Raw genomic sequence first — 27,423 nt, forward strand, 5'->3', positions numbered from 1 at the left:
ATGGTAGTGAGTTTGTAATGATTGCTAATTGTATTCACTTGTTTGTATGTGAGCGGCGCGAATGCTTTCACAGTGGGCATTTTTTTGTTGTTTGCTGAAATGTTATTTTCAAACAATGATTCTCAATGTGAAAGTGTCAAAGATCACACATACAGTGCATATTTGTAATGTTTGTTCATATGCATAATCAATATTTCTTAAACGCGATCTTATAGTAACAAACACACGTCCAGGCTAACATGAATGAAAGTGCATAGTTGTGTATAATGTACATCGAATGTGATCGATCAATGTTGCTGCAATATTGTTTGTAAACGATAAATTAACATCTGCCATCTGTAGGATTGTATATATAAGTGATTGCCGAGCTGTCAATATTGTATGCGTCCCTTTAAAATCGCAATAATGGAGGCGGAGCTAGCAACCAAAGGAAGCAGACGCACAGAGTGAGAGCTCTCTGACTTAAAGCAATAAAACCGGGTTTTCTGCAATAAAACCCAGACTAATTCAGGACCGGTTTACCCCTCCAGACTAGTAAAGTGTAGCCCAGTTATATTGGGGGTGAACACTTACGCATCGGGCACTAATAAACACTACCTGACCTGACGGTGTGCAAGGAGAAACTGCCCGCATGTAAAAGCGCAGTCTGGGCGGATCGGATCGTACCCCATAACAGAACCTCGGGATTTTCAGGTCAGGACCGGTGTTACCTGGTCTCCGGGGGAATCTGCACATTGACCCGACACAGCGGAGTGCTGAAGCCGCGCTGAGAATTGGCGCGAAGATCCGCCATCTTGCCTGATCCTCCATACTTCGCCCGAGCAGGGCCCAGAGAGACGGCGGAGACCACCGGAGGTGCCGGGTGCCATCGGACTTACACATCAGCAGGGAGGAACAAGCATCTGAAGGTAGGGGGGACCTGGGGAGGAAATTGTGGAGGTGAGGTGGCCCACAATCTGAGAAACAGCATACGATCCGGCTTAGGGCCCCACTCACTCCCAGTGAAGCTTAACAAACTCCGGACTGTCAGTGGCTATTAAAATAGAGCTCTCAGGAATAAAAATCAAGGAGCATAATTCTAAGGCCCTTCCTGTAACTACAGAACTAGCATTGCCCTGACCTCTATCATATAGATACCTTAGCTCCACTAACCCTCTCGCCAGTACTTCTCCCAGGCACCCCCAGAAACAATTTCAGCTGCAAATCCATTGCAGAAATTGGACATTGTGAACAAAGCTTACAAGCCAGGGACTGAGCCATAACAGAATATTGTTCCCCTTTCAAGCAAAAGCTTCACTCACCCTGGTGGTCCCGAGGGCTACATAATTAAGCTGAAATACATACCTTGAAAGCGGTTTTGCCTTGACCTGCTCTGTAAGATCCCAAGCCTCCTCAATATAAGCAAAACTTAAAGGGGGAATTTTCCTTATAATACAACTTGGAGCTTATCCAGTACTCTACCGGACATTATATTTAATTGCATGTTAAGTGAGTACACCTTCCACAACTTTAAACCCCATCTAAGCAACATGTAGCCTATGGTAACAGAGGGGGGGGGACACTTGCTTCTACATATGCTGCAAAAGAGACTAAGCAAGGCGCTGCCTGACACTTAAATGAAGAAGAACCGCTAATATATAATTATACCTTAGTGGGGGATTTTACCTCCCCCCCTTCTCTCTTTTTTGCCTCTTTCTCTTATTGCCCCAACTCTCTCAAAACATTAACCCCATCTGGGGAAACTACTGCTCCTGAGGCTGTGCTCCACCATATCCTGAGACAGAGAAAGACAAGGAACTTTTTAACCACCCTAAACTACAACAGTGACCCCTCTTTCTGGCGCCACTAGAGTCAATACCTGCTATATTCAACATACCAAAGCAATGGCGACCAGGAGAGGAGGGAAGGGAGAGAAAATAATTAACCCAAACACCCCTTCAACAGTATCTTCCTTTTTTAAAGCCTCTCATCCAACCAAAATTAATAAGGACATGGAGACAGACGAAGAATTAGATCAACCCTCACAGCCACCCAATGTAGATCAATCCCCTATTACTAGAGCGGATCTGCACTCCCTAGTGTCCAAAAAAGATCTAACGGATAACTTTGAAAAGCTGTGGGAGAAGATAGATTCCATACACACGTCAGTGACATCCAGTCTTGCTGAAATTAAATCTGATCTCACAGACATGGGAAACAGAATCGATATATTGGAAGACCAAAAAGATGCGATGGTGGAAAATGTAGATGAAATAGCGCAAACTGTCTCTAACCAACAACAGCTCCTACAGGACATGCAGGATAAGATGGAGGATTTAGAGAACAGGAGCAGAAGAAACAATATTAGGTTAAAAGGAATCCTAGAAGATGTCACAAATCAAAACATTCCAGCATATATTGCACAACTCTTCAGTCAGATAACAGGCTCACCCCCTGAGTACATATTCCACGTGGAGAGAGCACACAGAGCTCTTAAAGCTAAAACAAAAAATGGAATACCCCCAAGAGATGTGATAGTTAAATTGACATTCTTTCCTGATAAAGAAAAAATACTGCAGGCTTCTAGGAAAAACCCTACCTTTAAATTTCAGGGAAATATAATACAATTTTTCCAAGATCTGAGTCTGCGCACCCTACAGCGCAGGGGATCACTGAGACCACTAACTACCATCTTACGCAAACAGCAAATCCCTTACAGGTGGGGATTCCCCTTTGTCTTAAGCATCCTCAAAGACTCTAAAACAATAAATATTAAAAACCAAGAGGATATCCCGGAGGTATGTGGCTTACTGGGCTTGGAACCACCGATCCTCCCGGAACAAGATTTACCACCACCACGGAAGGAACCCTCAGGGAGCTCTAAAACCCAAATAGCCTGGCAGAAGATCAACAACAAGAGGCAAAAAACCAGTGAACTCAGAGATAAAGTATCGTGAATTCTTTCCTTTTCTTTCTTGGGTTCCCTTTCATACAACAAGAGACTTAGAGAAAGGGGAAACCACAAGAATTCTTCATAGACATGAGACTTCAACACTTGAGTACCACTAACCACCCTAGGGAACTAACCCCCACCAGCTATCTGAACTGCATAAGATTAACACCATATCATGGACAGATATTATCCTTCCATCACTTATCCTAGCTGGTTGGGAGGTAGACGCACTCTGCGGTTACTCTCGCCCTGCTAACATTTCAGAGAAGTGGACAGTTGCCCCCCACTGCCTAAGGTTGAGTGGCTATCACACAACCTTTAAGATGCCCTCGGGCACTGTTAAGTTGTCCCACTGTTAGGGACCAGTTAGATATTGTCTGTTTAATATGTTGTTATTTATCCTTTGCTCTCCTTTTTCCCCCTCTCAGCGATCCCTCCGAAATAAAGGCTCACAAACTACAACCCGCCACAGTGGACCAGATTTCCTGGGGTAAGATAACTCACTGTCTAGACCACATGTACTTGCATAGCCCACCAATCATGCACATGCAAATCTACACAAACACCTATGAATAATAGAATCAGACTGATATCTCACAATGTTCGGGGTCTCAATACTGATATTAAACGAAGGATGGCAATGAATCAGTATAGGGCACTGAACGCCAATATAGTATTCCTGCAAGAAACACACTTTCTTAGAGACAGCCCCCCGAAATACTGGACAAAACAATTCACCACACATTATCACGCCACAGCACCCAAGAAGACTCGAGGGGTGTCTATCCTGATACATTCTTCGGTAGGGTTCCATCATTACAGCACACTGGCCGACCCTGAGGGTAGATATTTAATAGTGAGGGGACGCATCCTGGACAGTGAGGTCACCCTGTGTAACGTATATGCACCCAATGATAACCAGCATACATTTTTTGCCAATGTGGCTCGTCTCTTGACAGGTTGGTCACAAACTAAGATTATATTAGCAGGAGACTTTAACATAACTATGACCCCTATTCAAACCCCACGCATCAAAACACTGACTCCTAAACACCACAGACACAACCGCATTATCAAAGACATACAAGACTCATTTGCACCACACACTCTTAGGGACACATGGAACACGCTATATGGTACTACCACAGACACTACCTTTTACTCAGCTGCACATGACTCCTATACTAGACTGGACTACATCTATACAAGCCAGATACTACTACCCATGTTACAAAGTTCGAGTATACACGCTTGCGTGTGGTCAGACCACTCCATAATTTCGGCTGACCTAGAGGGATTAAGGGATATTAATAGAACCAGGACTTGGACATATGACACCACCTTACTGAGATCCAACCAAGACCATAATGACATACTTCGTGCTATGACTGAATTTTGGACTATTAACACCGACTCCACCACTAATCCTATGTACTCTTGGGCTGCTCATAAAGCAGTGCTTAGAGGTCTATTAATCCAACTCAAAGCTAAACATACCAAGAAATATAGAACCCACATAGCACAATTACATAAAGATATCAAAGTATTGGAGAGACAGCACAAATTGACCAAGAGTCCAGCAGCGCTGCGAACCCTACAAGACAGGAAACAATCCCTAACTACACTATTAAATACACAAGCAGCAAGGGCGGCGCAGCGACTTAAATCGCAATACTTTATCTATGCGAACAAGCCAGACAGATTTATGGCACATAGGATAAGGGAGAGATGTAAAGCGTCAGCGATACCCTCAATAGAAACAGAAGGGGGTACTCTAACCTCCCATCCCCAGGAGATAGTTGATACCTTTGCAAATTTTTATGGCAAACTCTACGACGGAGAAAAGGTGACCCACAGCGCAGAGACAGTGACCCAAACAGGAAAATTCTTAAATGACTGCAGACTAACATCACTTACAACAGAACAAAGAGACACCCTTGATGCCCAGATAACTCCTGCAGAGATCCTAGGAGCCATTAAAGATTTAAAACCGGGGAAAGCAGCAGGCCCCGACGGTTTCCCGGGAGAGTATTATAAACTTTTCAAAAGCACACTTGTCCCTCACTTAACTAAGTTTTGTAATTTTATTCTGGAAGGTAATCCCATCCCTCGGGAGTTATTAGATGCAAAAATAGTAGTTATCCCCAAACCAGATAAGGACCATAAAAAATGCAGAAACTATCGCCCTATATCTTTAATCAATCAGGATCTTAAGATCTTTACAAAAATTTTAGCCAACCGCCTTAAACCGATCATGCCATCACTAGTTCACCCTGACCAAGTGGGATTTATACAACACAGAGAAGCCCCAGATAACATCAGACGAGTGATTAACTTGGTTCACTACCTAGAAAAAACACAAACGCCTTCTCTGATCCTATCACTGGATGCGGAGAAGGCGTTTGATAGAATAGACTGGAAATATATGTTTGCAGTCATGGAGGAGATGGGCTTCGGAGACACTTTTCTGTCCGCTCTGCGGGCTATTTACTCCAACCCACGGGCCCAAGTAACTTCGGGGGGTATAGATCCAATTCTTTCCCCATACTGAACGGGACGAGACAGGGGTGCCCTTTGTCACCCCTGTTGTTCGCCCTCTGTATTGAACCACTGGCAGCCAAGATTCGGGCCCACCCGGACATATCGGGAGTTCAGGCAGCCCACTCTGAATACAAATACTCTTTATTTGCGGACGACATCTTGCTCACCATCACTAAGCCACTCATATCGCTTCCTAATCTACATTTGTTACTGAGTGAATTCTCAAATATATCGGGATATAAAATAAATGTGGAAAAAAGCGAGCTCCTCCCAGTGGCCATCCCCCCACACACACGGAAAATAATAGAACTCAACTTCGAGTTTCGGTGGGTTCCCAAAACAATAAGATATCTAGGTATCAATCTCCCGGTTCAAATGCAACTATTGTATAAATACAACTATGCTCCACTCCTCAACCAAATTAGAAAAGATCTGGCAGGGTGGCGGATGTGTGGCTTTTCCTGGATGGGAAGAGTAGCGCTGGTCAAAATGAACATGCTCCCACGCATACTATACCTTTTTCGGGCCCTCCCCATTAAACTGATCAAAACAGATTTTGTTAAACTACAGGCTGAGATATTAGCTTTTATCAGAGGGCCAAAATCGGCCAGAATAGCAAAACAAGTGGTCTGTAGGAGTAGAGCGGCGGGAGGAGTGGGAGCCCCAGATCTCCTGGAATACTATAAAGCCGCCAGATTAGCCCAGGACTCCTGCCTCCTGAGAAGGTCAGAAGAGGCCACCTGGGTGCTCCTGGAGATGGAACTGGGGGGATGGGAGGAAAGAGACTCGATTCTATGGGACGCACAAACCACTCACCCAACTAAGATATATACCAAAACATACACTACGGACCTGACTATAAAGACTTGGACACAGACACTTAAAAGAGCAGACTTGTTCCCGGAATTCTCTTTATTGACACCAATTAGATGCCTCTTATCAGGAGACTCCCGCAGACTAGTGGCCAAATGGGAAAACAAGGGGCTTTACAGAGTAGCGGATGTAATACAGGGGGGACAATTACTTCCTTTTACCCAACTGCAGACAAAACTGATTCCTATAAAACTCCACTGGTACCTATATCTTCAGTTACGTTCCTCCTTGCACTTATTCCTGAAAAACTCAAAAAAGGGACCAAATACGGTGTTAGAGACCTATGGCACAAACCTTACAAGGACCAAACACAATATCTCTAAAATATACATAACACTACAGACGCCTCCAAACAGATCTAAATCCAGGATAATGGTAAAATGGGAGAAAGACCTGAACATAAGTAAGGAAGTACAGGAATGGGAGGAACTATTCCAAATAGCTGATAAAGGGTTAATTAGTATGGACCTGAAGGAAAATGTCACAAAGACCCTATTTAGATGGTACTTAACCCCAGTGAGGACGGCCCATATACAGCCAAATAGCAGCAACTTATGTTATAGAGGGTGTGGAGAATTGGGATCCTATAAACACATGTGGTGGGAGTGCAGGGAAATACAGGGGACATGGCAAAAACTCTCCGCCCTCATTAGCCAAATACTAGAAGAAGAGGTTACACTCACCATCCAACAAGCATTACTACACGACAACATAGATAGATTCCATAAACACATCAATACATTCATTAGAATTCTGTGCACAGTGACAAGGGTTTGCATTGCAAAATACTGGAAGATAGGATCACCACCATGGTTAGAAGTATACAATAAAATATGCCACACCTACACTATGTATGAATATGCAACAGACACGTTAAACAATAGGGCCACTTTTCAGAAGACATGGTACTACTGGATTAGCAATGCAACACTCCCCAGAGGAGAACGAGCTGGCCGACCTGACCCCTAGAGGTTGGATCTGAACATCTTCCGTAGGCCTTGGAGGATCGCTGGGAGGGGGGACACTATTTCCCCCTCCTCTTCCCTTTTCCCCCCCTACCCCCCCCCTACCCTTTCCAAAATCATTATGTTTGAAAAGAGTTTTTGAGGAAAACTACATACCTTAATCTAAATGTTTACTTGATTATTATGAGAATTTAGAAATTATCAACCTTGTTTTTTGCTGTCCTATTACTGAACAACAAACACACATGATGATTATTTTGTAACGATCAATCTGGAACAACCTCCAGGATACAAAGATTCAACTTGGATTACTCTGAATATGGATGCAATATTCCAGAACCCTCTACACACAAAGATAGATCTCTTTGGGACTATGAAAGGTATTGGGATGTGGAGGAGGGTGGAGGAGAACACTGCTTGGGTATATTGGGATTGTCATCTACTGTTATCTTGATGATTATGTTTCTGGAGAAATGGTTGATAAGCCTTTGTATTGTAAGTAAACAAGAATTATGTTACCAATAAAAATATTTAAACATAAAATCGCAATAATAATTCCGAACTTCCCGTCTGCCATCTGTAGTATTGTATATATAAGTGATTGCCGAGATGTGAATATTGTACGCGTCCCTTTAAAATCGCAATAATAATTCCGAACTTCCCGTCTGCCATCTGTAGTATTGTATATATAAGTGATTGCCGAGATGTGAATATTGTACGCGTCCCTTTAAAATCGCAATAATAATTCTGAACTTCCCGTCTGCCATCTGTAGTATTGTATATATAAGTGATTGCAGAGATGTCAATATTGTATGCGTCCCTTTCAAATGGCACTAATACTGAATAACTTCCGGCTGTCATCTGTAGTATTGTATATATAAGTGATTGCCGAGATGTCAATATTGTATGCGTCCCTTTCAAATCGCACTAATACTGAATAACTTCCGGCTGTCATCTATAGTATTGTATATATAAGTGATTGCCGAGATGTCAATATTGTATGCATCCCATTCAAATGGCACTAATACTGAATAACTTCCGGCTGTCATCTGTAGTATTATATATATAAGTGATTTGCGATCTGACAATATTTATTAATTGTCCCATTGAAATCGCCTTAATAATGCTGTTCCAAACTGTTGTTTACGTATATGTTGTATTGTAGTATTGAGTGTTAAAGTTCCGAAAGGGGCGGTACAGTCGTGAATCTGTGATGTGTATGGTTGAATCTTCTAATGACGTCATGATATTATTAACCTGCCTATGTAGTTATGAAATCCTCATTGTGTTGTTGTATTTGACTACATTGTTATTGTGTGCTGAATAAAATCTAAATGTGTGCTTTGTGGTTGCGTGATGGGTGATGCGTGTTATGTACATGTACGTATATATTGTGATTGTGTCCCACATATGCTGACTTCTATATAGCGGTCTGGCATTGTTGTTCCTTCCCATAAAGTGACATCTGTAATCTGGTGTACTGATGTTCTTGTTGTACGTAATTCCTAATGGTTTCTGGTGATGGAATCATGATGTTAAAAGTACAGTAAAATCCATATGTTGTGTTTTGTGATTCCTCTAGAGAATGTAATGTGTTTTTCCCCCATCATTTGAATGCACATGTATGAGTGAATGTTAAAAGTAATGTACGTGCATCCATGAGTGATCATGTGTTAAGCCTATGTAGATATGCTGTTGCTGCAAGCATATGAGTTGAATAACTGAAATGCAATAATAAAGGTAAATGAGAATTGTTTCCCATTGTGTAGTGTTTGTGAATCCTGAAAAGTTGACATTATTTTTGTGTCCGTTTAAATGTAATATTTTTAAAACAAAAATGTTGTTACTAGTGATGTTGATTTGTAGTTGATGTAATATAAAAGTCTGAAAGAATTTAATGGTGTTGTGAATATTCAAACAGTAAAATCCATAAATCCACCATAGGGAAATAGTCATTTCTTGATCTATTTATCATAGCTGGGTCTAACGCATGAAATCATGTCTTTTCTAGCGCTGGTATTTGGAGTTTTTCTGTCTACGCTATTTGCGTGCGTTAGGGAAATGAGGGTTTCGCGTGCACGAGCATGTCTTCCCAATAGAAGTCAATGGAGGCTCTAAAAATTGGTCATTTTTTTTTTCTAAGACTGGTTTTCATCGTAAAGTGAGTGACGTCATGAGCTTGTGTGAAAAAGTAACTAAATCGTGTTCTTTTTGTGATAAATAAATATTTTGTGTATGTCATGTGGTGTATATTGTTTGTATGCATCGATGAGTGTATGTTTGTGATAATCTTATTAGTTAGATGTAGCTATATGAGGGTCTTTTCCCGTGTGTCAATGTAAGTCAATGGGAAAATGGATTTGTGTTGTTTTTTTTCTAACACCCGAGATCTCACAACTTTAATCCTTTGTATTTTGATGAAAAATTATTAAAGATGAAAAATAAACATAGTGTAGTGTTTGTATGACTGTAAGTGTAGTTTGTGTAATATTTTTTATTTGATTCGTGGATCTTTTTTTTGTCGGTATATGTTTACTACTGGGTCTGAGGTGTCGGTAGAAATGTGAGCGTTAGGTTTTTTTAGAGTGTCGGTAACTGAACTCTAAATACCGGAGTCCGTAAGAAACCCGCGTTAGGAGCCTCTAACGCTGGTTTTCACGGCTAACGCCGAACTCCAAATCTAGGCCTATGATAGCTACAATATAACTAATAGTTACATTGTATCTATTTTAGGTTTTATTTTTATTTTACAGGCAAGTTTGTATTTATTTTAACTAGGTAGAATAGTTACTAAATAGTTATTAGCTATTTACTAACTACCTAGCTAAAAGAAATACAAATTTACCTGTAAAATAAAACCTAACCTGAGTTACACTAACACCTAACCTTACACTACAATTAAATAAATTACCTAAATTAAATACAATTACCTAAATTACAACAAAAAACAAACACTAAATTACACAAAATAAAAAAAGAAATTATCAGATATTTAAACTAATTACACCTAATCTAATAGCCCTATCAAAATAAAAAAAGCCCCCCTAAAATTATTAAAAACCCTAGCCTAAACTAAACTACCAATAGCCCTTAAAAGGGCCTTTTGTGGTGCATTGCCTCAAAGAAATCAGCTCTTTTACCTGTAAAAAAAAATACAAACACCCCCCCAACAGTAAAACCCAACACCCACACAACCAACCCCCCCAAATAAAATCCTAACTAAAAAAACCTAAGCTCCCCATTGCCCTGAAAAGGCCATTTGGATGGGCATTGCCCTTAAGCCCATTTAGCTCTTTTTCCGCCCCAAACCCTTTTCTAAAAATAAAACCCACCCAATAAACCCTTAAAAAACCCTAACACTAACCCCCGAAGATCCACTTACAGTTTTGAAGACCGGAGATCCATCCTCAACGAAGCCGGGAGAAGTCTTCATCCAAGCCAGGCAGAAGTGGTCCTCCAGACGGGCAGAAGTCTTCATCCAGACGGCATCTTCTATCTTCATCCATCCGGCACGGAGCGGGTCCATCTTCAAGACATCCGTTGCGGAGCATCCTCTTCTTACGATGACTCTTCTGGAATGAAGGTTCCTTTAAGTGACATCATCCAAGATGGCGTCCCTTGAATTCCGATTGGCTGATAGAATTCTATCAGCCAATCGGAATTAAAGGTGAAAAAATGAGCTTCAATCCTATTGGCTGATCCAATCAGCCAATGGGATTGAGCTCGCATTCTATTGGCTGTTCCAATCAGCCAATAGAATGCAAGCTCAATCCTATTGGCTGATTGCATCAGCCAATAGGATTTTTTCACCTTTAATTCCGATTGGCTGATAGAATTCTATCAGCCAATCAGAATTCAAGGGAAGCAATCTTGGATGACATCACTTAAAGGAACCTCTCTGCGCCGGATGTCTTGAAGATGGACCCGCTCCGCGCCGGATGGATGAAGATAGCAGAGGCCATCTGGATGAAGACTGCTGCCCGTCTGGAGGACCACTTTTGCCGGCTTGGATGAAGACTTCTCCCGGCTTGGTTGAGGATGGATGTCCGATCTTCAAAACTGTAAGTAGATCTTCAGGGGTTAGTGTTAGGTTTTTTAAGGGTTTATTGGGTGGGTTTTATTTTTAGATTAGGGTTTGGGCGGAAAAATAGCTAAATGCCCTTTTAAGGGCAATGCCCATCCAAATGCCCTTTTCAGGGCAATGGGGAGCTTAGGTTTTTATAGTTAGGATTTTATTTGGGGGGTTGGTTGTCTGGGTGGTGGGTTTTACTGTTGGGGGGTGTTTGTATTTTTTTTTTACAGGTAAAAGAGCTGATTTCTTTGGGGCAATGCCCCGCAAAAGGCTCTTTTAAGGGCTATTGGTAGTTTAGTTTAGGCTAGGTTTTTTTTTATATTGAGGGGGCTTTTTTTATTTTGATAGCGCTATTAGATTAGGTGTAATTAGTTTAAATATCTGATCATTTCTTTTTTTATTTTGTGTAATTTAGTGTTTTTTTGTGGTAATTTAGGTAATTATTTTTAATTTAGGTAATTTATTTAATTGTAGTGTAAGGTTAGGTGTTAGTGTAACTCAGGTTAGGTTTTATTTTACAGGTAAATTTGTATTTATTTTAGCTAGGTAGTTAGTAAATAGTTAATAACTATTTAGTAACTATTCTACCTAGTTAAAATAAATACAAACTTGCCTGTAAAATAAAAATAAAACCTAAGATAGCTACAATGTAACTATTAGTTATATTGTAGCTATCTTAGGGTTTATTTTACAGGTAAGTATTTAGTTTTAAATAGGAATTATTTAGTTATTAATAGTAGGTTTTATTTAGATTTATTTTAATTATATTAAAGTTAGGGGGTGTTAGGGTTAGATTTAGGGTAAGGTTTAGGGGTTAATATGTTTATTATAGTGGCGGCGATGTCTGGAGCGGCAGATTAGGGGTTAATAAATGTAGGTAGGTGGCGGTGATGTTAGGGGCTGCAGATTAGGGGTTAATAATATTTAACTATTTGCGATGCGGGAGTGCGGCGGTTTAGGGGTTAGTATGTTTATTATAGTGGTGGCGATGTCGGGAGCGGCAGATTAGGGGTTAATAATGTTTTTTTAGTTTTTGCGATGCGAGAGGGCCTCGGTTTAGGGGTTAATAGGTAGTTTATGGGTGTTAATGTACTTTTTAACACTTTAGTTATGAGTTTTATGCTACAGCTTTGTAGCGTGAAACTCATAACTACTGACTTTAGATTGCGTTACGAATCTTGCGGGATAGACTGTACCGCTCACTTTTTGGCCTCCCAGAAAAAGCTTGTAATATCGGCGCTATGGAAGTCCCATTGAAAAAAGACTTTACGCAAATTGCGTAAGTTAATTTGCATTACAGCCAAAAAAGTGTGCGGTACAGCTTTTTTGACAAGACTCGTAATAGCAGCGGTAGTGAAAAAGCAGCGTTATAACCCATAACGCTGCTTTTTCACTCATAACACAAAACTCGTAATCTAGCCGTAAGTGTGCTTATTTTGCACAATATCTCTGAATTAGAATCATTCCATTTTGTGTGATTGTCACAGTTTGTCTTTCCTTCTGTCCCTCACACATCTCTCCATGCCATATAAATTTGTCAGTTTCCTACATTGAATTACATGTGCTTCCTAATACATAGATTATATGCTTATTAAAAACTGATAGCATTTATATTTGTTTGGCTCTCAACTTCTTTATACTTATATGTAATATAGCATATATCTTTGTAAAGCTACATAAATCTTAGCTATTGTGCTATCAAACATTCTTGTATGTTTTTTGGAACTCTACAAATAAATGATAATAATATTTTTTTACTTGCAAATAGCACTTCATGGTACAGGGAATGAGTGAACTTGTTTGTGTGTCATAGCAGTGATATCAGTGGTACAAAGATCAGAGTTCAGGAGATAGAATGTATAAACATTTGCAAGGCATGCTTAATCTTTCCAATTAGTTCCTTGTTGTGCTCTTTATAAAGTAAGTATGTGATGATCAGTGTAAAACAAATATAATCATAGGCAAATGTTTATTTTACACCAAAGATCTGTAAAAGTGAACTATTGCATGAAACATGTAGTTGTCTATTATAAACACTAGATGGCAGCAAATGCACTACTATTTGCTTAAAACTCTGGTCCTTTCTCAGTTATCTTTGCTGTAAGCATCCAATAGATCAATGTCAATTTGTTCCAGTTCATTTATAGAAAGATATACATATTCCTCCTTATTTTTTCTAGGTATAGTTCTCACAGTATTTTTTGTTGAAGAGCAGGTTGTTTGCACATTTCTGGAGCACTGCATGGCAGCAAACACTGCTGCTATCGAGAGTTTTTGAAAAATTATAACATTGCTAAAAGTATTTTTGCAAAACTGCTGGTATATAGTGCTCCAGATTTGTCATTTTGATAGTACAAGTAAATTGGAAACTATTTCAAAATTGTATGCTCTGTCTTTTCTTAAATTAGTTCATGGAGATGTCCAATTATGTTTGTAAGTATTTGGAAATTCATAAATGTTAATTATAAAATTATGCAAAGTGATATGAAATTGCTAGTTGTGCTTGTGTCATGGAATTGAGGTTTAGTGGGGGAAAAACACTTTTATTTAAACAAGTCAGGCATCAATATTGGATAAATTAGCTTAAATATTTCCTTATATTTATCACACACACATATTTCTTTTGTATTGTATCAGTACCAGAGTAAGCACAGAAACAGCTTTTTTTTTTTTTAAACTTTATTAAAACAGCTTTATAGCACTGCGGTGCCCTTGGTGTCATGGCGTCCCAGGGAGGATGTATAAATAGCAAGGTGGCTAGATTACTTAGTCGCCGTAACGGCAAGCCCGTGCTGAAGCCTAACAAGCCGTTGGTGCTGGCGAATACTGTGGCCAACCGCAAGCCCAAGCTCGGAGAGGCTAGCTGTGTTACAAAAATGTCCTTAATGATGGCCTGTTGGAAGCAGAATACCTTTATTGATGCATCATGTACCAAAGAGATTCAAACTTTCTTTGACTGTGTTGCAAAAGCACAGGCTGATAAAAAGGCTGGACTGCACCGAGAAATACAAGCTGGACGTCTGCCACCAAAGCTAGTAAACCAGTTACTGAGACGATTCCCAACTATTGACCATGAAATCTAGAAGGGCATCTTCTGTTTCATGTGACTGTTCTTGCTACATTGTAGGGGAAATACTGTGGTCCTCTTGCAGACACTGAATAGCTGAAGTTATCAGGCCCATGTGCACTAATTATGGCCAGTTGCAGGATTTGATGGCCTTTTGTAGGACAGATTGGGCTATCTAGGACATCTGGTCAGATGGTCGCATACCCGTTGTACGTTTTTTGGATGTCTTATTCCAATCAAAGACAGTCATAGAGCCGTTATATAAATCATTCTATGTGTTTGTTTTTCTATTCAGTAAACCATCTTTATTTTTATTTTTCTGAAGGTTGTCATAGTTTATATCAAACTAACAACTTATTAAAGTCTTTGTATGATAGTGAAACATCTAATTGGGGATTTCTATTCTCTGATGATATACTATTGTATTCTATTGTGATTGTGACCTGTTGTTTTTCCAGGCAATCCTAAACATCTGGTCTGTTAGTGATGCTTGAGGACTGGAGATTGTGTCATTATGATATAATTGATTGGATTTTGGAGACAGTTTTGATCTCCTTTTCAAAGCTGTGAAAAGTTACCTGACCCTGTTACAATGATATATTGATATGGGCTGACATCATTAATTTAGCAATAGTTAGATATGTTTATCTCAAAGTTCTTCTATTTTAAACATTGCCTAATGTATTGCTGAGTTTAAAAATACGTACAATACTACAGTATGATGTACAAAGTTCTGCTTAATAACAAGTTAAGCGATGACAACATTTAGAGAGAAACACAAATTTTTTTTTCATGATATCCGTGCTGCCTTCTAGTCAGCCAGCTTGTACAGCTCTCCGAGATTATGCCAGTCAGCATGCTCGTACAGCTCTCCGAGATACGACAGTCAGCAAGCTTGTACAGCTCTGAGATGCGCCTGCCAGTCAGCAAGCTCGTACAGCTCTCCGAGATATGCCAGTCAGCAAGCTTGTACAGCTCTCTGAGATGAGCCTGCCAGTCAGCCAGCTTGTACAGCTCTCCGAGATTATGCCAGTCAGCATGCTCGTACAGCTCTCCGAGATACGACAGTCAGCAAGCTTGTACAGCTCTGAGATGCGCCTGCCAGTCAGCAAGCTCATACAGCTCTCCGAGATATGCCAGTCAGCAAGCTTGTACAGCTCTCTGAGATGAGCCTGCCAGTCAGCCAGCTTGTACAGCTCTCCGAGATTATGCCAGTCAGCATGCTCGTACAGCTCTCCGAGATACGACAGTCAGCAAGCTTGTACAGCTCTGAGATGCGCCTGCCAGTCAGCAAGCTCGTACAGCTCTCCGAGATATGCCAGCCAGTCAGCAAGCTTGTACAGCTCTCTGAGATGAGCCTGCCAGTCAGCAAGCTTGTATAGCTCTTCCAAATGCTCCTGCCAGCCAGTCAGCTCTTACAGCTCTGCGAGATACGTTAGCCAGTCAGCAAGCTCGTACAGCTCTTCCAAATGCGCCTGCTAGTCTGACAGCTCTTCGAGATACGTCAGCAAGCACGTACAGCTCTTCCAAATGTGACAGTCACAGCTCTCTGAGGTACGTCAGCAAGCTCGTACAGCTCTCTGAGATGCGCCTGCCAGTCAGCAAGCTCATACAGCTCTCCGAGATATGCCAGTCAGCAAGCTTGTACAGCTCTCTGAGATGAGCCTGCCAGTCAGCCAGCTTGTACAGCTCTCCGAGATTATGCCAGTCAGCATGCTCGTACAGCTCTCCGAGATACGACAGTCAGCAAGCTTGTACAGCTCTGAGATGCGCCTGCCAGTCAGCAAGCTCGTACAGCTCTCCGAGATATGCCAGCCAGTCAGCAAGCTTGTACAGCTCTCTGAGATGAGCCTGCCAGTCAGCAAGCTTGTATAGCTCTTCCAAATGCTCCTGCCAGCCAGTCAGCTCTTACAGCTCTGCGAGATACGTTAGCCAGTCAGCAAGCTCGTACAGCTCTTCCAAATGCGCCTGCTAGCCTGACAGCTCTTCGAGATACGTCAGCAAGCACGTACAGCTCTTCCAAATGCGACAGTCACAGCTCTCTGAGGTACGTCAGCAAGCTCGTACAGCTCTCTGAGATGCGCCAGTCAGACAGCTCTTATAGCTCTGCGATATACGCCAGTCAGCAAGCTCATACAGCTTTCCGAGATACGCCAGTCGGCAAGCTCACACAGATCTCCGATGATACGTCAGCAAGCTTGTACAGCTCTCTGAGATGCGCCTGACAGTCAGGAAGCACTTACAGCTCTGTGAGATACGTCAGCCAGTCAGCAAGCTTGTACAGCTCTCTGAGATGTGCCAGACAGCTCTTACAGCTTTGCAAGATAAGTCAGCAAGCTCATACAGCTCTCCGATATACGTCAGCCAGTCAGCAAGCTTGTACAGCTCTGCGAGATACGTCAGCAAGCTCATACAGCTCTCCGATATACGTCAGCCAGTTAGCAAGCTTGTACAGCTCTCCTAGATACATCAGCAAGCTTGTACAGCTCTGAGATGCGCCAGCCAGTCAGACAGCTCTTACAGCTCTGCGAGATACGTCAGCAAGCTCATACAGCTCTCTGAGATGCGCCTGACAGTCAGCAAGCTTGTACAGCTCTTCCAAATGCACCAGACATCTCTTACAGCTCTGTGAGATACGTCAGCCAGTCAGCAAGCTCATACAGCTGTATAAGTTGTGACACAGAAATAAGTTAAATATTAAGGTAGCACTTCTGCATCCACCAGGCATTGTTGTATTAGCATCTGTTAGAATCCTGTTCAATGCATCAACCACAAGTATGTCTAATATGATATCGTTGTTCAGGAGTATAAAATGTAATGTAGTAGTAATGTACAGTTGTATCCTTTGTCAGGATCCGAATGCGGAGGTCGGCAGCAGCTCGTGTCCTTGGTGTGTTTTCGTGGGCGGATTGATTCTTGTAGAAGATCCCCACTCTAAAGATCTGTGTTTGTGGGGATCTTTTGCAGGAATTAGTCTGGCTGTGGGGGTGCCTCAGGGACGGGAGCTGTTGCTTGCTTTTGCATTTTCTATCCTCACGGGGGTTCTGAATGTACATCCCTATAATGTAGTCTCTTAAACCAATTGATAAACAGATCTCCCTTGCAGAGATTCCTCCCTGTTTAAATCTGGTGGCTTCAATCACATGACATTTTTCCTACTTTTTAATTATCACAAATGTAACTAGACATGACTATGGTCGAATCACTGTACCCCTGAGTCCTTTACAGCTTCCAAGGCGTGTTTGGTCTTTACTGATGTAAATTTAAGTCGTTTGTTCCCTAAGCCGTGGGCATTAGCACAGGCTGCATGAAAATTATTTCTACTAGAATTTTTAGATACATTTGATTGATCTACACATCTGATCATATTTTCAATGTGTTACTTTTGAAGAAACCGCTCCCGTTGTTACATCAGCCAACAAACTTGGTCTAATGTTTTTAATATACAAAGCTTTAGAGATATTAACCAATGGGAGACTGTTACACAAGTATCTGATTTATAACTGTCTCAAACAGGCTCCTGCAGAAGACATAAGGGAAGAGGTCTTTAAATTTAGGAAAATGTCAAGTCCCAACCCTCTTAATTGAGACTAAAACTTTACAATTTATGTATGCAATATTTAGACAAGTAATTTAAGTAAAAATACATCTGCATATTTTCAGAATATTTGCTTTGAATAAATCATTAAAGTGTTCTCCACAGAAACTTTTTTCCAGCTGGGTGACATTATGAAATAGCTGGTGCGGGCACTGTAATACTATAACATTATCTGCTATTTAAAGCACTAATTGTATAATTTAACAAATGTATTTAATGATAATTTGTGCAATAAACAAAAAAAAAATGTTAAAAAAAAAAACAGCTTTATAGCTGCTCATCCACACTAGAGGCTCAGCGTACAGCCATTTAATGTCTTTTTAAAGCAAACCCTCTATGTGGGGGTCTGTTCTCCAGATCATTTCAAGCACAAGCATTTTCACTCTATAAAATGAAGGTCAAAGATAAAATCATCATCATATTCTTCAGTGTCATCACATATCCTCAGAAATCAGCAACAAGTTTACTTTTTGTCTGTCACTTCCTTAAGTGTCGTCTGTAACAACCTGAGGTGAAGGACTGAAAGACTGATGAAACAGCCATCTATGTAAATGTCAAGAAACGCGTTGACTTTTTTTTATTGCTGTTAGTTTCTTTTTTAAAAAATTTATATTTTTTTTATTACTACACCTGTAACACATGGATGATGTTTCTGTCCTTGGAAGATTATTATTTTTGAGGTGAAGAAAAGTTTCAGACCCTTTGTTTGTATCTTTACAAGTGTATCTGGCATGGTTTGCCTGAACCTTTAAAGTAGTAGCACTGGTGATGAGAAAGAAAGTCATGAAGAATTTGTGAATTATACAAGACATTTTTACCTTTTGGAGGTTTCTCATTTTGAGAGGATGCAACGTTCCAGATAGGGTTGCCAACTGTCCCTAAAAATACTGGACAATCTATAGGTGACTCAGCACAATGGTAGGGGGTGTCACACAATGCCCCCCCCTAAAAACTTTACCTACGCCACCACTATTGATCTCATGATGTATGTTTTTAAAAATGGAGCAGTAATTTTATCCCTTGGCTGCCAGTAACATACAAATTAATCATTTACCTCTGGCTGCCAGTAACATAGGGCTACTCACTTCTTTCTGCTCCATATGTGTAATCCTTATAGACATAGGATTCCTTTTATATTTAGCTAACAGTAAGAAACTTTAAAAAAACTGGACATTTAATTGTCCTGTAAAATCTTCACAAAAATATTGGACAGCTTTCTAAAATACTGGACTGTCCAGTTAAATACTGGACACCTGGCAGCATATGTTCCAAACCTAATACAGGACTGTCCAGTTGAATACTGGACACCTGGCAGCATATGTTCCAAACCTAATAATGGACTGTCCAGTTAAATACTGGACACCTGACAGCATATGTTCCAAACCTAATACTGGACTGTCCAGTTGAATACTGGACACCTGGCAGCATATGTTCCAAACCTAATACTGGACTGTCCAGTTGAATACTGGACACCTGACAGCATATGTTCCTTGGTATCAGCCTAGTTGGGAAGCTAAAAGTGCTCAATACATTTGTGCTTTTACTCCTTTCATTCGTGAGGTGGGATTTTTCTACAGACTGTATTGCACTTTGAGCAGCCTTTATCTACAGTATTTATATCTTATCTATGTTATATCTGCTATTTATCTCCATTCTAAAACAAATTATGTTGGTGAAATTAACCAGATTTATCATTATTTAGATGACAATGTCCTGTGACTTTTTGTGAGATCATCAGATATACATATTAGTGCATACTGGGAAATATATTTCAAAGTTGACAGGTCTGTTTTAAAAGGACATTGCAAATGAGAGCTTAACTAACAATAGAAACAATGCAGGTATACAGCAAAAACAGTGTAGTTTAACTTTTAAAATGTATTAACCCCTTTGTGACGGCGGAAGTACCTTGTATGTCATATTATTATCCCCTTTGTGGGATGCAGAAATAGCACAGTCTTGTCACTGCCACCGTGGCCCCTGCTAAAGCATTATGGACAGCCATTGTAAAGGGTTAACATTATGAACATACAAGAATACAAACATAAACAGGTGGCAGGCCTGTTTCTGTAGAACAAAATATTCTGATATATCAAAATGTAAGATAGGTGGCGCTCTAATCACTCGTGTAAGTATATACTCATAAACTAAAGCCCTTCTTTTATACTTGTTTCATATCCCTTGCTTTACCCTTTCCTCTCTTATACGCTATCTCATTCACTTGTTCCTTTTCCTAATTTACTCATTTTATGTGCATCCAAATCATGCTGTATTCATAGTATATGAGCATACTAGAATTCAATTAAAGGGATAGGAAAGTCCAAATTAAACTTGCATGATCCAGATAGAGCAATTAAGACACTTTTAAATTCACTTCTATTTTCAAATGTGCTTCATTCTCTTGGTATCCCTTGTTGAAACAGAATACACACATAACCTACACTAGTGGGAGCCAGCTGCTGATTGGTGCCTGCACACATTTGTCTCATGTGATTGGCTAACTAGATGTTTTCAGCTAGCTTCTAATGTTCCTTCAGCAAAGGATAACAAGGGCATGAAGCCAATTTGATAACAGAAGTAAATTGGAAAGTTGATTAATATTGTTGTTCTAACCGAATCATGAAAGAAATACTGCTCTTTCATATGCATGTATTGGGTACTTGTAAAGCGTGTCTAATCACCCGTAAGGGACTCAAGACACTGCTTATTTAATCGACCTCGGAAGGATGAAAGGCCGAATGGACCTCGCCGGGAATTGAACCTGCAACCCTCAGGTTGCTACAGAGCTCAACCACAGTGCATTAGCATGCTGGGCTATCTGTCCGACTTTAATAAAAGAAAAGTTTAAGCTAATACCAAGATACCATACAAATAAGGAAGCACCACAATACTCTACTGTCTGAAGACAGCAAGAAGGGCACCAAGAACCTTTGAAAGGATTCATTACAGCTGTCACTAAACCAAATGGAAAAGCGACAAATTGGTAAAGGTCAAAAGAAAAACTCAGAATCCACAAGTGGTCTGAATGAAATAAAATATGAGGATAAACATCCTGAAAAATGGAGTGGACATGAAATGACCTTAACAAAAAGGCATAATAGTTCTTATAATCGCCATCTTAAAAGTTGAGACTCTAACAAAACAATATAAAAGTCTTCAGATCCAAGAATGGACTGAACAAACCTTTCTTCTTAGGGACAAAGAGTAGAATTGAATAGAAACCCAAATCCTGTTCCTGCAAAAAGAACTGGCATAATCACTCCTGAAAAAAATTCAGAGTGTACTGAGAAAGAAAGATTCTTCCCATAGGAGGTCTCATTCTAAAAATCTTTTCAAACCCTAAGAATAATATAGAATTTGGACTGAGTTCATCCAAAAACAATTTAATCTGCCCCCCCCCCACCACCACCACCAGAAGGACTGGTTTGAGAACTGCTCCTTCATGCAGTCTAATAACTAGTAATTATATAGCGTTTTTCTCCAAGAAGGATACAAAAAACGCTTCTTCAGTGCTTACACTCGGAGTTAACCAAATTAGCAGCTGATAAAAACAGTAGTTATTATTACCCAAATAAATGGTACACAATAAATTGACCTCAAAGGTCAAAAAGCTGTATTAGCCCTGCCGGAATAAATCTATGACCCTTGGATCTAGAACAAGCGTTTGTATTCAGGACATTCACCAACTGATCTACATCACCGGACTAAAAGTAGGGCAGAAAAAAACTCTAAACCTCCAGAAATAGTGGAGATAATAGAAATCAAACAAATTATTATCCTAACAAGAGAGAGATAATAAAACATATTTGAAATCATAATAGATATAGAAAACATAATTAAATGAATACATCTAAAGTAAATAAACAGAGTGATATACTTAAGAATCTGAAACTGCTTATGCTTACTGTTCAGCAAAGGTTGAGAGAACAGAAATGTCATCCACAGATAAAGCTGAGCTAAAAATATAAACAGTACGTGAATATGCTCTACTAAGGTTATATTCAAATTCTAAAGAATCCTGAAAACAAGTACCAATTTCCATAGAAATAGTAGTACAGTCCCAAGAGAGAATCAGAATAACCATTCTCTAGAATATAATACAGATAGTATATTGAATAGGGAAAAAACCTCAAAAGCAAAAATGTTAAAATCCAGATTTGAAAAGGATTATTAACATACAGCTAGATTACGAGTTTTGAGAGCTATAGGGATTTTAACGACTGCCACAAAAGCGGCGTTATTTCACCTCCTTATAGCGCTGCTATTACAAGTTTACAAAAAGCAGGCTTGTGCGGGCGATATGGTGGCATTGAGCTCCTTACCGCACCGAAATCAAGCGCTGCTTTGACGTGCTCGTGCACGATTTTCCCATCGGCAAAAAAAAGCCTAAAACCTGCGATCGCAGAATGAAAAGCTCCATAATGCAGCCCTATTGATGTATATGGAGAAAAGAAAAAGCAACGTTAAAACCTAAAAACCTGACATAAACCCCACGTCTAAACACCCCTAATCTGCTGCCCCTAACATCGCCGCCACCTACACACAGTTATTAACCCCTAATCTGCTGCCCCTAACATCGCCGCCACCTACATACGGTTATTAACCCCTAATCTGCTGCCCCTAACATCGCTGCCACCTACATTAGTTATTAACCCCTAATCTGCTGCCCCTAACATCGCCGCCACTTACGTTATAGTTATTAACCTCTAATCTGCTGCCCCTAACATCGCCGCCACTTACATTACATTTATTAACCCCTAATCTGCTGCCCCTAACATCGCCGCCACTTACATTACATTTATTAACCCCTAATCTGCTGCCCTCAATGTCGCCGCCACTATACTAAAGTTATTAACCCCTAAACCTAACCCTAACCTTAACGTTACCCTAACCCTAAGCATAACCCTAACGTAACCCTAAGCCTAAGTCTAACCCTAACACCCCCTAACTTAAATATAATTAAAATAAATCTTAATAAACCTTACAATTATTATCTAAATAATTCCTATTTAAAACTAAATACATACTTACCTGTAAAAAAAAACTAAGCTAGCTACAAAATAACTAATAGTTATATTGTAGCTATCTTAGGTTTTATTTTTATTTCACAGGTAAGTTTGTATTTAGTTTAACTAGGTAGACTAGTTAGTAAATAGTTATTAAAGGGACACTGAACCCAATTTTTTTCTTTTGTGATTCAGATAGAGCATGAAATTTTAAGCAACTTTCTAATTTACTCCTATTATCAAATTTTCTTCATTCTCTTGGTAACTTTATTTGAAATGCAAGAATGTAAGTTTAGATGCCGGCCCATTTTTGGTGAACATCATCCACCAATAAAAAAGTGCTGTCCAGAGTTCTGCCCCAAAAAAACGTAGATGCCTTCTTTTTCAAATAAAGATAGCAAGAGAACGAAGAAAAAATGATAATAGGAGTAAATTAGAAAGTTGCTTAAAATTGCATGCTCTTTCTGAATCACGAAAGAAAAAAATTTGGGTTCAGTGTGCCTTTAACTATTTACTAGCTACCTAGTTAAAATAAATACAAATTTACCTGTGAAATAAAACCTAACCTGCCTTACACTAAAACCTAACATTACAATAAAATTAAATAAATTAAATTAATAAAATGCAATTTACTAACTTACAAAAAAATAAACACTAAACTACAAAAAAATAAAAAACGAAATTATCAAAAATAAAAACGAATTACTCCTAATATAATAGCCCTATCAAAATAACCCCCCCCAAAATAAAAAAAACCCTAGCCTACACTAAACTGCCAATGACCCTTAAAAGGGCCTTTTGCGGGCATTGCCCCAAAGATACCAGATCTTTTACATTGCAATAAAAAAATACAAACAACCCCCTACAGTAAAACCCACTACCCACCCATCCAAACCCCCCAAATAAAAACCTATCTAAATAAACCTAAGCTAAACATTGCCCTGAAAAGGGCATTTGGATGGGCATTACCCTTAAAAGGGCATTTAGCTCTTTTACGGATTGCCCAAAAACATTAACCCCCGACGATCCACTTACAGTTATCGAAGTCAGGACATCCATCCTCATTCAGCCAACGAAGTCCTCATCCAAGCGACAAGAAGTCTTCATTCAGACGGCATCTTCTATCTTCATCCATCCGGCGCGGAGCAGGTTCATCTTCAAGACATCTGACGTGGAGCATCCTCTTCTTACGTTCGCTGCCGTAAAATGAAGGTTCCCTTTAAGTGACATCATCCAAGATGGCGTCCCTTACGTTATTATTATTATTATTATTATTATCGGTTATTTGTAGAGCGCCAACAGATTCTGCAGAGCTCCTATTGGCTGAAAGATTTCTATCAGCCAATAGGAATTAAAGGGGAAAAAATCCTATTGGCTGTTGCAATCAGCCAATAGGATTGAGCTTTCATCCTATTGGCTGATCCAATCAGCCAATAGAATGAGAGCTCAATCCTATTGGCTGATTAGATCAGTTAATAGGATGAAAGCACAATCCTATTGGCTGATTGCAAACTTCAGTTTATGGCGGCGAACGTAAGAAGAGGATGCTCCGCGCTGGATGTTTTGAAGATGGACCCGCTCTGTTCCGGATGAATGAAGATAGAAGATGCCGTCTGGATGAAGACTTCTTGCCGCTTGGATGAGGACTTTGCCGGCTGGATGAGGATGGATGGATGTCCAGACTTCGATAACTGTACGTGGATTGTCGGCGGTTAGTGTTAGGTTTTTTAAGGGGTTTTTGGGTGGGGGGTTTTTTTAGGTTAGGGTTTTGGGCAGTTTGTAAAAGAGCTAAATGCCCTTTAAAGGGCATTGCCCATTCAAATGCCCTTTTCAGTTTCATGTTTAGCTTAGGTTTATTCAGATAGGTTCTTATTTGAGGGGTTTGGGTGGTGGGTTTTACTGTTGGGGGGTTGTTTGTATTTTTTATTGCAATTTAAAAGAGCTGGTATCTTTGGGGCAATGCCCCGCAAAAGGCCCTTCTAAGGGCCAATGGCAGTTTAGTGTAGGCTAGGGTTTTTTTATTTTGTGGGGGGATTTTTTATTTTGATAGGGCTATTAGTTAGGAGTAATTCATTTTTATTTTTGATAAAAAAAAAATTTTTTTTTGTAATTTAGTTGTTTTTTTTTTGTAAGTTTGTAACGATTAGGCTCACAACCAAATACACAATCTTATCTAATACTGTCCCTTTAACAAATCATTGCCTGCAACCCTGTCTCCACCCTATTTAAGGCACACCTCAGGCATTCATACCTTGCTTAGTATTGAAGTCTACCTGTACAATACCAGAGCCTTGATTTTGTGAACGCTGTTCACAATCTGTTGCTGCAATCCTATTTCTTTTGAATATTGAATTTGGGCTCATTATGCTTAGCAGTTCCTGAAGCATTACCCCTGTTAAATCAAGTCTAAAGTCTTTGCCTATACAAAGGATCATCCGGCCTCTGAATTCACTCTCACCTCTCCTTTGCCGCTGCTGCTTTCACACACTACAGCGCAACTACGGACCTCCGCTCTCATCGCGGTGACGTCACACGCCAGCTGCTTCCCCGCTCGGCAACCTCCTGTGCCCAACTCCTCTCTTCAAACTGTAAGTTTGCAAACTTGTAACATCCTGCAATTATCGATGCATTGTCCCTATGCTTGTCAGCACTATTACTCATTGACTGTTTGTTTCAAAAGCCTGTGTTCCGCTCCTGCTATCAGTTGTCTCAGAATCTGCTGTTGCCATTATCTAGATCCATATCCCATTCTCTACCTGAAGTATAAGTACTTGTTGTTACCCTAACTTATTTTATGGTGCCATATATAAATATATTCTATAAGTCCTGTAACTTTAAATCTTACATGTAAGTTTCTACATAAGTGTCCTGCTTACTTTCTCCAAGGGATTAATAAGATTACATTCTCCCTGCTGTCACTTCAGTGTATTCATTGCAACAGGCAGCAATAGGGTTAATACGCTTACTTTCCCTAAACATAAATCACAGCCTGCTGATACATGAAAATCATTTTCACTTATATTGTGACTATTGTGGTTTTCAGTATCTTCTTGCTACACTCCAAATTTAATTTATAAATTCTTATTTTAACCTATCCCATATCATATTAAAATATATTATCTCTATTTTTAAATACTCCCTTAACGAGCGTGACAGAATACTAAGCCCAATTACAACCATGGATCCAGCTGAGATAAATACCCATATGCAGGCTTTAACCCAAAGAGTGGATTTATTAACTAATGGTCTCAATACATTAAAAGTAGAGAATGATAACCTCAAAGCATATATTAGAGATGTGGTCGACAAAAGAATTCCTATATCTGAACCTCAGGTTAGTCCTCTAGATTGTTTCCACGAAGAGACAGGTCTCTCTACAGAGAATTTAAAAATGCATGCTTATTAATGTTTGCTTTGAGACCTCACACCTACCCAAACGATAGAATCAGAGTACTCACGACCATATCCTACCTAAGAGGTGAACCCCGTACTTGGGCAAACACCTACTTCGAAAATAATGAAGAGATATTGAATTCCCTAGATAATTTTTTTGCTGCAATGGGTCAATTGTATGAAGATCCGTACAAACAGCTTACAGCTGAAAACGCAATGCGGAGTCTTAGACAAAAGAAGAGAGTAGTAGAAGACTACATTACAGAATTTAAAAAATGGGCAAAAGACTCTCAATGGAACAATCTTTCCCTTAGGAACCAGTTCAGATTGGGACTATCTGATGGGATTAAGGATGAGTTGTCACGCACAGATTTACCTACTACTCTAGAAGAGCTCATGACCCTGAGCATTACAATTGATAGGCGCCTCAGGGAGAGACATCACGAAAAGTCAGGTCATGAATCTTACCTTAAGAAACCGGCTTACGGCACACATGCCTCTTCTTCAAACAAAAGTTCCCCTGAACCTATGAACATCGCTTTCTTCAAGGGTCCTCTGACCCCTCAAGAAAAGCTTAGACGACGCACTAACAATCTTTGCTTATACTGCGCCTCAGAAGAGCACACAGTGAGAGACTGTCCATCCCTTCTGAGACAAAATAAGGGTAAGATCTATTCAGATTCTTATTGTTGTACTACTCAAGAAAATTCTGTTGCTTACATAAAACTCCCTCTTCTGTTACAGTGGGAACAGCTCCGCCTTCACGCCTCCGTGATAATTGACTCCGGTGCAACAGCATCATATATAGATAAGGAATTTACCACTGTTAATAAAATACCACTGATGCAGAAACGGTCTCCTGTCTTCTTGAGAGGTATAGATGGGAAAAACATTTCCTCAGGGCCTGTAGAATTTCATACAATACCTTTACTTGTAGTCACTCAAGAACAACATAGAGAATATGTATATTTTGATG

The 27,423-nt window shown here is 39.9% G+C and overlaps 2 protein-coding genes across 2 annotated transcripts in view; both read left to right on the forward strand.

The window, feature by feature from the left end:
* The window catches only part of LOC128663707 (cytosolic purine 5'-nucleotidase-like), a 326,364-nt gene that overhangs the window by 52,004 nt on the left and 246,937 nt on the right, over positions 1-27,423 (forward strand). The window lies entirely within an intron of this gene.
* On the forward strand, positions 14,101-14,604 carry LOC128663708 (coiled-coil-helix-coiled-coil-helix domain-containing protein 1-like). The gene has a single exon (XM_053718157.1). It carries the CDS (start codon positions 14,104-14,106, stop codon positions 14,464-14,466), a length of 363 nt encoding a protein of 120 aa, XP_053574132.1. The 5' UTR covers positions 14,101-14,103; the 3' UTR covers positions 14,467-14,604.

Source organism: Bombina bombina, chromosome 6 (genome assembly GCF_027579735.1).
Source record: "Bombina bombina isolate aBomBom1 chromosome 6, aBomBom1.pri, whole genome shotgun sequence".
In the NCBI taxonomy this organism is placed as follows: domain Eukaryota; kingdom Metazoa; phylum Chordata; class Amphibia; order Anura; family Bombinatoridae; genus Bombina; species Bombina bombina.

Coding starts and splice junctions, on each gene's coding strand:
- LOC128663708 (XM_053718157.1), top strand. CDS start 14,104: ATGGCGTCCCAGGGAGGATGTATAAATAGCAAGGTGGCTAGATTACTT.